Raw genomic sequence first — 14340 nt, 5'->3', positions numbered from 1 at the left:
ACTTACCCCTTGGCATACTCCTTAATGCTTTTTCATTTGCTTTCCAGTCCCGAACCATCTTTTTTGTTACTCCATATTGTCTTGCAGCAGCACAGTTATTATGTTCCATGGCAAAGTTTACAACTTTAAGTTTGAAACCGGCATCATATTTCTTTCTTCTTGCTGGTGGAGCCAGGATGGGGTCTTGTCTGTTAGCCATTTGTATACTGTACTGTATGTACTGGTGCTGTACTGTATGAACTGGTACAGATACTGGTACTGGTACTGGTGCTGTGCTGTACTGTACTGTATTCACCACCACATGTATCTGCTCACCAGATAGACTGCCTTCCTTCAGAATCACCAAGTATACAACAACCAGCCAATCACAGAGAATGAATTTACATTTAAGATTGTTGAAACTGCAGTGCAACCAAAGTTAAATGCAGTCAAAATATATATTTTTTTATAATACTGTCATATCCCAATCCAAAATGGCTGTTACTATATGGTAATTCCCTAATATGTGCTATGCGCGAGAAGAAAGAAACAGAAAACAGAAAACAAATCTTGTTTCTATGGTACCGTAATAGCGCGATTTGAATAGCCTGGGGCACGCGCAGGAACACGCGCCTGCCCAGACAACTGCCAGCGAGGATTTTGGCATACGGTAAGACCGATCAGCTCCGTGTCCACAAGTACGGTAACTGAATCTTTGTGGGACGCGGAGCCCATCGTACGCTTGGAATTCATTTCCAAATGCAGCGTACGGTGGCTCAGCTACAGGGCGCCTGTCCCTGAAGTTTCAGCACGCCGTATACCGGCGTATAAGACGACCCCCGACTTTTGAGGAGATTTTCAGGGGTTAAAAAGTCGTCTTATACACCGGAAAATACGGTATATTTCCTAACAATTACGTTCCTGTAACTTTGTTTAAAAAAAAACAAAAATCATTTTTTTTTAACGTAAATTCATTTTCATTACTATGGCCCTCGCCAGGGCGGAGGACCGCGGGAGCACCGCCGACAGGCCGGCGGTGCTCCAATGGGGATTCCGACCGCGGCGGTAAAGCCGCGGTCGGACCGGCACCACTGGCGGGCTCCCGCCAGTGTACCGCCGCCCCATTGAATCCTCCACGGCGGCGCAGCTTGCTGCACCGCCGCGGGGATTCCGACCCCCCCTACCGCCATCCAGATCCCGGCGGTCCGACCGCTGGGATCCGGATGGCGGTAGGGGGGGTCGCGGGGCCCCTGGGGGCCCCTGCAGTGCCCATGCCACTGGCATGGGCATTGCAGGGGCCCCCGTAAGAGGGCCCCTACATGTATTTCACTGTCTGCTGTGCAGACAGTGAAATACGCGACGGGTGCAACTGCACCCGTCGCACAGCTTCCACTCCGCCGGCTCGATTCCGAGCCGGCTTCATCGTGGAAGCCTCTTTCCCGCTGGGCTGGCGGGCGGTCTGAAGGCGACCGCCCGCCAGCCCAGCGGGAAAGTCAGAATTACCGCCGCGGTCTTTCGACCGCGGAACGGTAATCTGACGGCGGGACTTTGGCGGGCGGCCTCCGCCGCCCGCCAAGGTCAGAATGAGGGCCTATGTGTTAATCCAACCACAGCCGCGTATGGCCTTTGCCCGTGTACGGTGGGGGTTGGCCACAGGGCCTGGCCCCTGGAGCTAACCCCCCCCAACCACCCATCCACACACTGCACGCGGCCTTTGATCGTGCGCTGCGGGAGCTGGACACAGGGCCTGTCTCTCTGGGTGTGAAAATAGGTGAGGGATGGGAGTCTCTGGATGTGAGAGTGGCTGTGAGAGTGTCTGTCTGGGTGTGAGACTGTCTGATTGCGCACCTATAGATGAAAGATGCAGTCTCCTTCAGGAAAGATTTCAGATCATTTTTTAATAAGGAATCAGAAAGTAAACACACTTGCTTTGCCTTTGCCAATCCCTACAGTTACGATCATTTGTCCTTTCCAGAAGTGGAGCTTCAACTGGGGCGCCTGCTACGCTTATATTTGTAAGTGCTTTCTGTTGAGGTTTAATTTCTGTGAAATGAGCATCATGACTAGAACGGAAACTCACCTGCTCATTTATCCAACAAGAGTCCACAGTTTTGCACAAAATGTCTATTCAACTGGAGCACTTTCTACTGCTTAGTTAGTAAGTGCTACTTCATTGGCTTAATGGCCAGTGTGGGGGAGGGAGACTAATTTCGGCCCCGGGGGGCCCCTTCCCCTGGGGCTTACTACAATTCAATGGGAGGCTGGTGCAGCCTCCGTCCCGGGCCAATCTCTGCCCTAGTGATCCCATCCCCATGGCCATGGCCTCACCAAATACTTTTTTCTGGGGAGGAGGGGGGATGCATGGCCCCCTCTCCCCTAGCCGATTTCAGCCCTGGGGACCCCATCCCCTGGGCCCTGTCTTTTATTTTTGTTTTATTTTTTGGGTAGGGGGGCCACACCCCGTCTCTCCCCAGGCCAGTTTGGTCCCCAGGTACCCCATGCCCCGGGGCCCAGCCATCTCTTCTGGGTGCCCTCCAGAGCACCCGGTTTGCACTGGGACCGTGGGGCAATCCTCAAGGCCCCTGGGGTCCCAGCCGGCTCCCTGCCTCCTGCAGGAGCCGGTGTTGCTGTCAGAGGCAGGGAGCTGCCTGTCTGTGAGAGCAATAGTTTCCTCTGTTTCCCTGCCTGCATGTCTGTGTGCAGGGAAACAGAGGAAACCTCCGCTCCCAGCAAGCGAGAGCTTTTTGACAGCTCTTGCTTCTTGGGAGCGAAGTTGTGTTCGCTCTGACTCCGAGGGAGTTGCCAAAGCTCCCGCCAAGTCAGCTCAAACAGCTATGTCCCGGGGTGGGCACCATGGCACATAGCAGGAACCACCCCTGGGGGGTGGTTGTCCCCAGGGCCATTATTGGTTTAATGAGGGTGGCCGCGCAGCCCCTTCCAACATAACACTTTGCCCCGGGTAGGTGGTGGTCCCTGGGGCGGGGGTCTGCAACGGCCCCCTTCATTGTCTTTTTTCAGCCTCAGGAAGGTGGCAGTCGCTGGGGCTGCGGCGGGAGGAGGACTGTGTGGGCCTCCCCTGTGTTAATTTCATACTTTGCCTTGGGGGGGTGGCAGTCCTTTGGGCTGTGGGGGCTCCCTGCATCACATTCATAATTTTCTCTGGGGAGGTGGGGTACCCATGACGGCGTGTTGGCAGCATGCCCCCTGCATTGATTTCATAATTTGCCCCGGAGAGGTGGCGGTCCCCGGGGCACAGGTGGGCCGAGCGGGCCCACCTGCATCATTACATTTATAAGTCCCGGGTATGCAGTGGTCTCCGGGGCATAAAAATGCCATAGGAGGGGGCCCCGTGCACTCCATTTCTTTATTTTTCATATGCCCCTGGGACCTGATCCATCCGGGGGCTTTATTACAACATGTGCGGGAGACTGTGCTTGTTTTTTCCCCACAAATTTGTTAAGTTGTTGCAAATTCACAGCAAAAATTAAAAAAAAAAAAAATTTTTTTTGCCCTGGCATGGTCCCTTTGGCACCAGAGCTAAGGGGTCAGGGTGCCCCTACCCTGGCCCTTTTTCTTTTTTTTCACTCTTTTTCTGGGACTCGGCTGATGCTGAGACCCATGATGGCTGGCAACAATTCCTGGTTGGAGTGTTGGCAGCCAATCAGAGCTCTGCAGATCACTGCTCAAGCTCTTATTATTCACAAAGTCATCGGGAAGAATCTGCGCCCCTACCAAGCTCTAGCAAGATTCTGACTTTAAAGCAGTCCAGGATGCACTTCTCTGCAAGATGCATATGAGCAGGGTCACGGAAAAGCTGTGATCTGTTGAAAAGATTCTTCTATCTGTAAGTGACCTGTAAGACTTTTGAAGTGAATTGGGGAATATTCACTTGTGTCCCTACTTTAGAAAATATTCTGGGTAAAAAAACTACCATTACATAGAGAAAGGGTAACTTCCTAAGAGACAGGTTTTTTACAATGATATAATGATTAAGAGAGAGAGAGAGAGACAGTTGCAAGAATTGAAAGAATGTTTCCAGTGAGAAAAGTGTAAAGCCTGTTGTTACAGCAAACAAGTTAAGGAATATAGGCCTTCATTACAACTTTGGTGGTAAAAACCGCCGCGGCGACGGCCGCCAAAAGACCATCACCATGGCTACCAGCCATCCGCTATATTATGACTACAGCCGGATTTCCGCCACAAGAATGGTGGAAATCTGGCTGTGGCCATGCCAGCAACATGTTCCTATTATTATAGATGATGCCTGTTCCCCTATGACTTTCTCTACCCTGTTTTTAAATATGGTGTTTTTGCTGATATAAAGCTTCATGTATCAAGCGAGCTGAGTGAGCAGTAACTTCCTTTTCTATGATATATTTCCCCACTGGCTCTGTTGGTTTGCCCACTCCATCCCACTGGCCATGACCGCAGGAGCAGCATGTGTGTCTGTGTGTGTGTGTGTATGTGTATATGTGTATAAAGCTAGCACAAGTTTAATCAAAATAAAGGTAAATGACTTTGACAATGAGTCACAAACTCTAACAAGATTCTGTAGGAAGTTTGCTCTGTATATGCTATCTCAAAGTGAGAGATAGTGTGCACAGAGTCCAAGGGTTCCCCTTAGAGGTTGATAGTGGCAAAATTAGATAATACTGATGCTCTATTTTGTGGTAGTGTGGTCGACCAGTAGGCTTATTAGAGGGTAGTGTTAAGCATTTGTTGTACACACAGAGGCAATAAATGAGAACACGCACTCAATGACCTAACTCCAGGCCAGTAGGTTTTTATGTAGAAATAATTATTTTCTTAATTTAGTTTAGAACCACAAGATTCAGAATTTAGGTAAGTACATAAATTGTTAGGTACTTCACATAGGTATGTATGGAACTTTGAATTAAAACAGTAAAGTACACAGTTTTGGCAAAAATGGCAAATAGCCATTTCAAAAGTGGACACTGCAAAAATCAACAGCTCCTGGGGGAGGTAAGTACAAGTTAGTTTATCAGGTAAGTAAAGCACTTACAAGTTCAGTCTCCAGGCCATAGGCAGCCCACCGCTGGGAGTTCAAGTGAACCCCAAACACCCAGCACCAGCAACACAGGGCCAGTCAGGTGCAGAGGTCAAAGTAGGGCCCAAATAACATAGGCGTCTATGGAGAACAGGGGTGCTCTGGTTCCAGTCTGCTAGCAGGTAAGTACCTGCGTCCTCAGGGAGCGGACCAGGGGGTGGGGTTTGTAGAGCCCTGAGGGTTCCCAAACAGGCACACAAAATACACCCTCAGCGGCAGAGGGGCGGCCAGGTGCAGTGTGTGAACAAGACATCGGGTTGTAAATAGGAATGAATGGAGAGACCTGGGGGTCACTATGGCGATGCAGGCAGGGCACAGGGGGGCTTCTCGGGCCAGCCACTGACTGGGCTAGGATGAGGGCCGCCTGCTGGTCATTCCTGCACCGGTGGTTGGTTCCTCTCGGTATTGGGGGCTGCGGGTGCAGTGCTTCTTCTAGGCGTCAGGTTCCTTTGTTCCGAAGTGAGGCCGGAGTCTTCTTTATAGTTGGTTTCTTTGTTGCAGATTTGGACAGAGCCGCTGTCCTTGGGAGTTTCTTGGTCATTTAGGTGCAGGTCAGTCCTCTGAATCCTCATAGGTCACTGGTCTCACTGGATGTGTCGCTGTGCAGGTTCTTTGATTCTGGAGACAGGCCGGTAGGGCTGAGACCAAGTCAGTTGTTGTTTCTGTCGTCTCTGCGTGGCTTTCAGGTCAGCAGTCCTTCTTCTTTCTTCAGGTTTCAGGAATCTGATTTCCTGGGTTCAGGGTCGCCCCTAAATACTCAATTTAGGGGGGTGTTTAGGTCGGGGCAGTAGCCAATGGCTACTGTCCTGGAGGATGGCTACACCGTCTTTGTGCCTCCTCCCTGTGGGGAGGAGGACACATCCCTAATCCTATCGGGGGGAATCCTCCAAAACAAGATGGAGGATTTCCTAAGGCAGGGGTCCCTCGGTTCAGGGCACCTTAGGGGCTGTCCTGACTGGTGGGTGACTCCTCCTTGTTTTTCTCATTATCTCCTCCAGACTTGCCGTCAAAAGTGGGGGCTGTGTCCGGAGGGGCAGGCATCTCCATTAGCTGGGGTGCCCTGGGGCGCTGTAAAACCAGGCTTGAGCCTCTGAGGCTCACCGCCAGGTGTTACAGTTCCTGCAGGGGGAGGTGAGAAGAACCTCCACCCAGTACAGACTTTGTTCCTGGCCACAGAGTGACAAAGGCACTCACCCCATGTTGCCAGAAACCATTCTGCTAGTGGCAGGCTGGCAGAAACTGGTCAGCCTAACACTAGTAGTTGGACTGGTATACAAGGTGCATCTCTAGGATACCCTTTGTGTGCACTTTTGAATAAATCCCACATTGGCATCAGTGTGGATTTATTGTGCTGAGAAGTTTGATAACAAACTTCCCAGAATTCAGTGTAGCCATTATGGAACTGTGGAGTTCGCGTTTGACAAACTCCCAGAACATATACTCTTTATGGCTACCCTGCACTTACAATGTCTAAGATTTGGCTTAGACACTGTAGGGCCATAGTGCTCATGCAACTATGCTCTCACCTGTGGTATAATGCACCCTGCCTTAGGGCTGAGTGAGGGGCCCCAGGGTGGCATAAGACATGCTGCAGCCCTTGGAGACCTTCCCTGGCTACAAGGCCCTTGGTACCAGGGGTACCACATATGGGACCTATCTGTATGCCAGGGCTGTGCCAATTGTGGAGACAAAGGTACAGTTTAGGGAAAGAACAGTGGTGCTGGGGCCTGGTTAGCAGGGTCCCAGCACACTTTCAATCATAACTAGCATCAACAAAAGGCAAAAAGTTAGGGCCATCAGAGGCATTTTCCTACAGCTTCTGACTTTAAAGCATTCCAGGATGCAACTCTCTGCAAAATGTATATGAGCAGATCACTGAAAAAGCTATGATCTGTCGTAAGGATTCTTCTGTCTGTAAGTGACCTGTGAGAGTTTTGAAGTGAATTGTATCCCTAGGGCTCCACTGTAATCCCAGAAGACTGCAAGTTATAGGAAGGATGCTACAATGTTTCCCCACTTGGAGAGAAGTCTGTTTGGCTGACCTGAAAAATTGCAACATTGGAAAACTACTTGTAAAGGTGTATTAAAAACTTAACTGCTGCACCAAAGTTTGACACTGCCTACCAAAACACCTCAACAGTGTAGAATTGCCATTTCTGACCAAACAGCTCCAAACTTCCCATTCAAACCACCAACTGCAACCTCAGCATGCAGTTGGCATGACTCACACCACTTTCAGCATCCTGTAGATCCATATGCCAATAGAGATTCCAGCAATCTACATTTTGAACAAAATGTCCAGATGAGGATTCAACATAACCACCTTGTTCTGATTTCCCAGACACTTATGCTCTTTGAATCAACTTGACAAGGTGCAAAAGCTTCTACAACTGATTTAAACTTGATAACTTGGGTCACTTTCACCCTATTCATTTGAGTTTTCAGTGCCAGATTTAACCACGCTCACCAGGTACAAATGCCTATTTGAATGCAGGTTCCACGTTATGTTTGAGTTGACTGCGTTTCTAATGCAATTCCCCTTTTCCTTGTTTTGATTATTTTGCTATGTACAGACTGGGTCTAATCCACACCCATATTCCTCTGTTTTTACTATCAGCACCCTTTGATTGATTTGGAAGAGCATAATAGGGTAGCAGTATAACAATTCCCCATCCACTCATCCTATTTTGCTATAATCATGATTAACTAAACTTGGTGTGAACCGCCAAGTTTTTTATTTTGTGGACTGGTCTATTTTATAAGTTGCCCCATTTCCCCTAGGGGATAGCTTTTCTGCTTAGGCCACACTACCAATAACTAGTTAACAGAACCTTTAATGTAAAATCTGTTTACTTCTAAATATCCCACGGGGGGACCAATAAAGTGGTCCCTGGGTGGAGGTGAGTGATGATCTTAATTTGCATCATGGCATTTTCAAGCCTTGCCTTCAGTATTGATTAGGATCTTTTAGCTATATCAACATTTTGTCAAATATTGTGTAGTTGCTATTCTGCTACATTTAACTTTCTTGAAAACAATTCCCAAGATTCCACTTCTCAGTAGTTACATTTTGTGCAATACATGATGCCAGCTCCCATCATCCTGTCCTTGAAATAATACTGCCCCTTTTGCACTACTAGAAGTAACCATTTCCAGGTGATAAATTTTAGCACAATCTGGTTCCTTTACTACTGGTCCTGAACAGAAAATACCACCCGTTTCTGGAAAGCCATTTCCTTTTTACCATCCCGTTTAAACTGCACTTTTGTCCTGGTCATGCTAGTCAGGTAAGTCACAATTAGTGAAGACACATCGATTGGAACTTTGCAAACTCTAGAAAACCTCATAACTCGTCCGCATTCCTACATGTATTTCTGACTGATCCATAATGGTTTTCCAGAGGCAATCACACAGCACGAATATTCCATGCTGCACACAAGATTAACGTTCTCCAATTTAGCACACAAATGATCCTGTCTAAACCATGTTCACACTAAGCTTCCCATTTCTAGACTTTCTTTTACTCCAGTCAAATCTCTGGTGTATAAAGATTTCAGCCCACCTGGCTGCACTAAAGCCTCATTTACTTATATGCAATTGTGATCCTCAAAAGATGCTCAAGACATAAGTGACTGTACATCTGACCAATTGATTTGCATGCTGTAAGCAATTTCTCTTCTTTTCTGTGATAGTTGTCTTTCTTTATCGATGATCCCTGTTGTTAGCCCCATGCATTTTTGACAAATAATATTAGGCCCACCTCTTTTTTCTGCTAATGATTTCTACTATGTAAAGGTGATGATCCAACTGACCAACTCAATAATTATTTTTATTTTAACAGAAGATGGTATTGTGGAATCAGTTGTTTAATTTAAACTCTTATTTAGTTCATCATCAAATACTGCATGCTTAGCTGCAAACCTGTGCCACCATTCCTTGAAAACGTTGCCTCACGTTATAGGTTTCCAATTTTATTAAAATGAATTCATCCTCTTTAATTGATGTGGTAGCTAGCCGTGATTTCAAACTCATTGCTGAATTGTGCAACTTGGTTCAGTTATGGTTCACCAGTCTGTCCAGCTGGTACCACCAATAATAATGTGCCTTTGCTGAAACCTTACCAGGGTCATTATAAATCATGTTTGGGCACGATGCATGGCTGTTCTCTCGGGTCATGGAAAGGGGTCGTGGAAAGAATGTCTTTTATTGATCATTACTTCCACCCACCTTTAACGTAGAACACAAGGGCAGGTGAAGTCTTCCATATGCATACTGGCTGTGGCCCCTAGACCCCTGAGTCATGCACTTGCTGACTCACATGTGACTACATTCATACTCTCACGATTTGTTTTATTGTTTGTACATAACTCAGGTTTCCTTCTTCTAATTTCGAACTGTGTTTTAGAATTAAAGAGGCTTTACATTCTTACGAAGAAACAATGGACGAGAAAAGGAAGAGGGTGCCTACTCCCCCTGAACCTGAACTTCCTGAAAGCGTGAGTTAAAATAGTAGGATACTTTTTTTGCATTTTCTTTATTTGTGGTATGTTTGAAGGCACAACAATATTTTGATTAGTAAAGGCTATAATGAATAATGGGCTTTAACATTTGATTGTGGAACACATTTGGCTTCAGTAAAATTGGGTGTTCGCTTGGTTCACTTACTACTAACACTCTTTTTAATCTGCATTTTTCATGTTAGTGCCCATTTTTGCAACATGAAAATCTTTAAATGTCAATTTTCAAACAACCATTTATTGTACTAATCAAAATGGGGGGCGAATAATTTCACTCTTTTAGGAAAGGGAGCTTGGGTGTGATGCCAAATTGAAATAACAAACAAGCATTTGCAATGCAATGGGTCTCGCATTTATTTGAGTTAGAGCTGCTCACGTTATACATTCATAACTTGACTTTTCTTGCCATATAAATTGATCAACCCTGCCTCATAATTTGGTATTTTCCTGCCACACCATTCCAGCGGCCCTGCCTGTAATTAAAGCACTTCCAACTTCTTCATCTATCTGCAGTGAAAATTAAAAATGTTGTCATTTAGCATCCTAATTTAAATCTGCCTTGCTAATTCCAATAGAATTACACTTTCACCACCCTACTAATAATGATACTATTAATAATAATAATTTTCCTGATAAATCACACTGCTACAACACTGTAGAGGCAAAAAGAAGACTGGCAGGGCTGCAGCGCAGTTCTGTCTTTGCACAGTATCTGCCATGTGATGGCCACTTTTTTGTGTTTTACCTGATGTACTGTTCTAGAGCAATATAAAGAAGATGTTTACAAGGATTTGCAGAAAATCTATTTAATTCATATTCAAGAGGAAGACTTCCTCTGAAAATCCTTCCCGATGGGTGAGGCTGAAGTGACAGAGCATGCCTCCAAGGGAAGCAGACCTCAGCATCTGCAAAGTGCCTGAAAAACAGCGTATTGAAAAAGGGCCATGAGCGGAAGCACCACCAGAACATAAGATTGGTGCCCGCTCCCTCATATCCATGCAGGCACCACACACACAGAGTACATTTTGTCCCTTAAGGAGAGCTTCCACTTTACAAATTTCGTAGTTATGGGCAGTGCTTGAAATAGAAATATAGAAGTGCAGGTATTCCTTTTCCGAAACACCTGTTTGTTGCTGAGAAATGCGGATGCGCCCTGATTAAAAGCACTAGAGCACTGCTGCTGTTCCTTACAAATGAAAGAAGTGCAGTTACTGGGTAACTGGTAGTACGTGGGCAATTAAGCACCGCTTATGATGCCTCAACAGATATGGTCACATGGTCAGTTGAATCGATTAGGTGTTTTCCTACTCTTTGTAGTGTCCTGCTGGACACTTTCTAGTGTTTCTGCCAGCCACTCAGCTGAGGGCTAGTCTTACATGTACACCACACATCCACCCAACACAGGCCTCACCAGTCAGGTGACCCTGCCAATATAAGGGGCCGGGCGCATGTGCCCGAGGCCAGTTCTTACTACTGTGTCTGTATCCCTTATTTCAGTAGCAGGAGGGCCTAGGGCCCCCAACACTACAATCGCGACGAGTGGGTTCGCCACACACCTGAAGCCCCCCTCGTGGGAGAGCGCCTAGTGTGAGAGTTCACGACGCGCCTCCAGCTCCAGCCCCGCAGGCACACAACCTGGTAAGGGTTATCCTGCCGCCCCTCTATGCAAAAGTGGCAGTGCCCTGACGACCGCAACCCCCCACCAGCGGTGCGCCAAGAAAACAGTGAGCCAACGGCTGTGGTGGCCGTACATCAGGCGGTAGCTGCCCCCGTTTCAGCCGAAGCGCGGCCCGTGGCATGTGGGGAGGCTGCTGGGGCCGCACATGATGTGGGTAACGGTGCTGTCAAGCACCAAGAAACAATGCCCAGGGTCTCCCCCTTTTAAAGGTTAATAATGCCAGAAGAGAGCGTGCCAGCAGCGCGCACTAAATAGGGGGCAAATGGTGCTGTTGCGCACCGAGAAGTGAGAAGAAAAACAAGCATTTGCAATGCAACGGATCTCGCATTACATTGAGTTAGAGCTATTAGCATTTTAAACTCATAACCAGACTTTTTTTGCCACATGAAATTGAAAAAAAAAAGAGCACAGATGCAATATCACTGTCATTGATGTGATTTCAGAATTTTTATGAATCGTTCTTTTCTGTCTGGCCATAAAGGATGTTTTCCAAGTTCTTCCCCAGACACTATTTGCTATTTCTTCCATTGCCTCCAACTACCCCTTAACAAAATAATAAGTGCATATACCCTTTTCACCCCAGTCCAACTTGCTAAGATCTCAGGGGCAGACTGCAGAATGCGAACTGAAAGTAGCACTGGACCATATTGAACATGATACACGTTACTCCCGTAGCACCGTATAACCCAATTTAAAAACAAAACAAGCACTTAATGATAGCAACAATTTGTTTTGTCACAACAATTGATTTAGCATGTTGGAGGTTATAAGCCCTGTAAATGACAGGTGTCAATGTTAATCAGTTTAATGGCGTACACTCTGTTGATTTGGGAAGCAGAGCAGCCCGAGATGCCCCCCTGGGATTCGAACTAGTGACGATCACGTCAGACCGCAGAAGGAACCACTGATCTTCCTGACTCACCATTGCTGGTATTTTCCTAATTATTCAGTCATTGTAGTAATGACCATAGCTGAAATAAACGCAGTATATATTGCAGCCTGCACATATCAGGGAGTCAGTTCCACAGTAGTTGCTCACACACACCAATCTGGTGCTCATGCAACTCATGTTCTGGGGGTAGTAGGTTGCTTTTGTAGTTTAGGTCTGTGGTAAATTGTACAGGTGAAGGAAGTCAACAAGGCACAGGAATAGGAGGCGTGAGGCCAGGGAATATCTGAGAAAGCCCTACACCGAATCAGTCAAAGGGCACAAGGACAAGCGGCTGGAAATCAAGAGAAGGCTGGTGTCTAAATTAGAAGGAAATCTACAAGTTGTTAGGGTGGCATAGCTCCAGCAGAAACTAGCCCAGGAACACCACAGGCAAGAATACAAAGAATTACAGACATTTGGCAGTCGTCGACATTGTTTGCTGGGAGAACACACGAACACACGCTGTGCAGAGTAGCGTTGCCATACTTGATGCACACCAAGGGCTGCAATGCCTAAACCTTTCCAACCCATGCAAAGCAGCACCTAGAAATAATACGGGACCAAGCTAAGATATGGGTTAGAATGAAGGATTGCTAGATCTGTTCCCACCGATTAAGGAGGGAGAGCTTAGCATATAAACCTTTAAGCCAATGTTAATCTGAGCCACAGAACATCACTAGCCAGTCCTCCCAAAAATGCTGATAGCAGCCTTCCCAAGCAAGATCCGAAAGCTCCAAGCCACTAACGAATTCGTTTAAGCTACTCCAAATAAACCCGCGTAACATCACACAAAGACTTCAGTACCACTAACCCATCTTTTGGTTGTTCAAAAGTATTTTATGCTAATGCCAAAGCAATCTGAACTACTAAATTACAGCACGAGATAAAAAAGAAAAAAACAGCGCGATCGCACTGCTACAGTCAACTCGTAGTGAAACCTAGCAAAAGTGCAATTATATACGTAACCGGCAAAAGTGCAATTAACTACGTAACAGGGTCGATGTTATGCAAAGCGCTCGACTTCTACCAAGCGAGATCGCGCTGTCAGCAAAAGATAAATGCAACAGGTCAAGCGTTTGCTCATATTAGAGCTGATCGCGTTGTAAACTCCTAACCCGACTTTTCACCTATCGGGCAAAAGTGCATTTATGTACATAACCCGAAAAAGTGAAATTAACTATGTAAAGCTAGACTTCTGCCATGCGAGATCGCGCTCGTAAATTAGAGAAAAAGAAGTCCACGAGCCCGATGGAAAACAGCGAGCCTCGCATGTTTTCTGTACTTGGTCGCTGCGCTTGAGGAGGGCTAGCTACCGGAAAAGGCATGACGTATGCATGCCTTCGACTAATGAAAGCAAGCAGATTTTATTAGGCAAGCCCACGAACCAATCAAAAACACTGATGTGAAGTTGACAGGGCTCCGAGCCCTTTTCTAAATACTAAAGCGTCTCGCTGCGATACGCATGCGCGAGCGCATGCAACGCAGGCTCGACCCTAAAGATCCTATGGTTTAGCTGCTCTTACCATAAATGTCCTGACATTATTCTAAGAATAAGAATTAGTTCCAGCTAGTATATTAACCTCAGGAAAAGATCGCAGGGGGTGTTTAAGAAAAATTAATAATAAAAAAAAAAAAAAATGTACCTGAATATGCTGCCGCCGCCACCACCACCGCTCAGCTCCTCTTTCCTTTGCTGCAGGCACAGGCTCCCAGTGTGCCTTGCAGCCAATCTGAATGCTGCTGTCATGCTGCTGGCAGCATGACAGCAGCGTTTGGATTGGTCAGAGCGCCCAGCCAGGGCGCTCCTAGGCAGACCGGGAGAGTCTTCCTGCTCTCTCCAATCCGTTTGACCGGCCTGAGATGGCCAGCCAAACATACATGTGTACTAAGGGGGAGTGCTGAGCACTCCCCCTCTGTGCTCATCATGGCCCCGCCTCTTCTACAATACAACAGTAATAAACATAGTTTATTATCGTTGTATCCCTGCGCGAATGGAGGAGCCGCCCCATTAACCTTCCTCTAAGGCTATAACACCCCACAGCCCTTATATCTTTCCTACTTGACAAAGCCTTAACCGAAAGAACTTTTGAGGCCTACAAGTCTCTGTTGCCCTGTATCTCACGACCTTCAGTCAATCCCACCTTCTGATTCAGCATGCTGCTCGAGA

The 14340-nt window shown here is 46.9% G+C and overlaps 1 protein-coding gene across 1 annotated transcript in view; it reads left to right on the top strand.

Annotated features, from left to right (window-relative positions):
* The window catches only part of DNAH12 (dynein axonemal heavy chain 12), a 937015-nt gene that overhangs the window by 28822 nt on the left and 893853 nt on the right, over nt 1–14340 (top strand). Inside the window, exon 3 of the mRNA XM_069206470.1 lies at nt 9453–9543. Within this exon, the coding sequence (XP_069062571.1) occupies nt 9453–9543 (91 nt within the window). The remainder of the gene's footprint in view (nt 1–9452; nt 9544–14340) is intronic.

Source organism: Pleurodeles waltl, chromosome 9 (assembly GCF_031143425.1).
Source record: "Pleurodeles waltl isolate 20211129_DDA chromosome 9, aPleWal1.hap1.20221129, whole genome shotgun sequence".
NCBI classification, from domain to species: domain Eukaryota; kingdom Metazoa; phylum Chordata; class Amphibia; order Caudata; family Salamandridae; genus Pleurodeles; species Pleurodeles waltl.
This window is presented reverse-complemented; position numbering and strand designations above follow the sequence as displayed.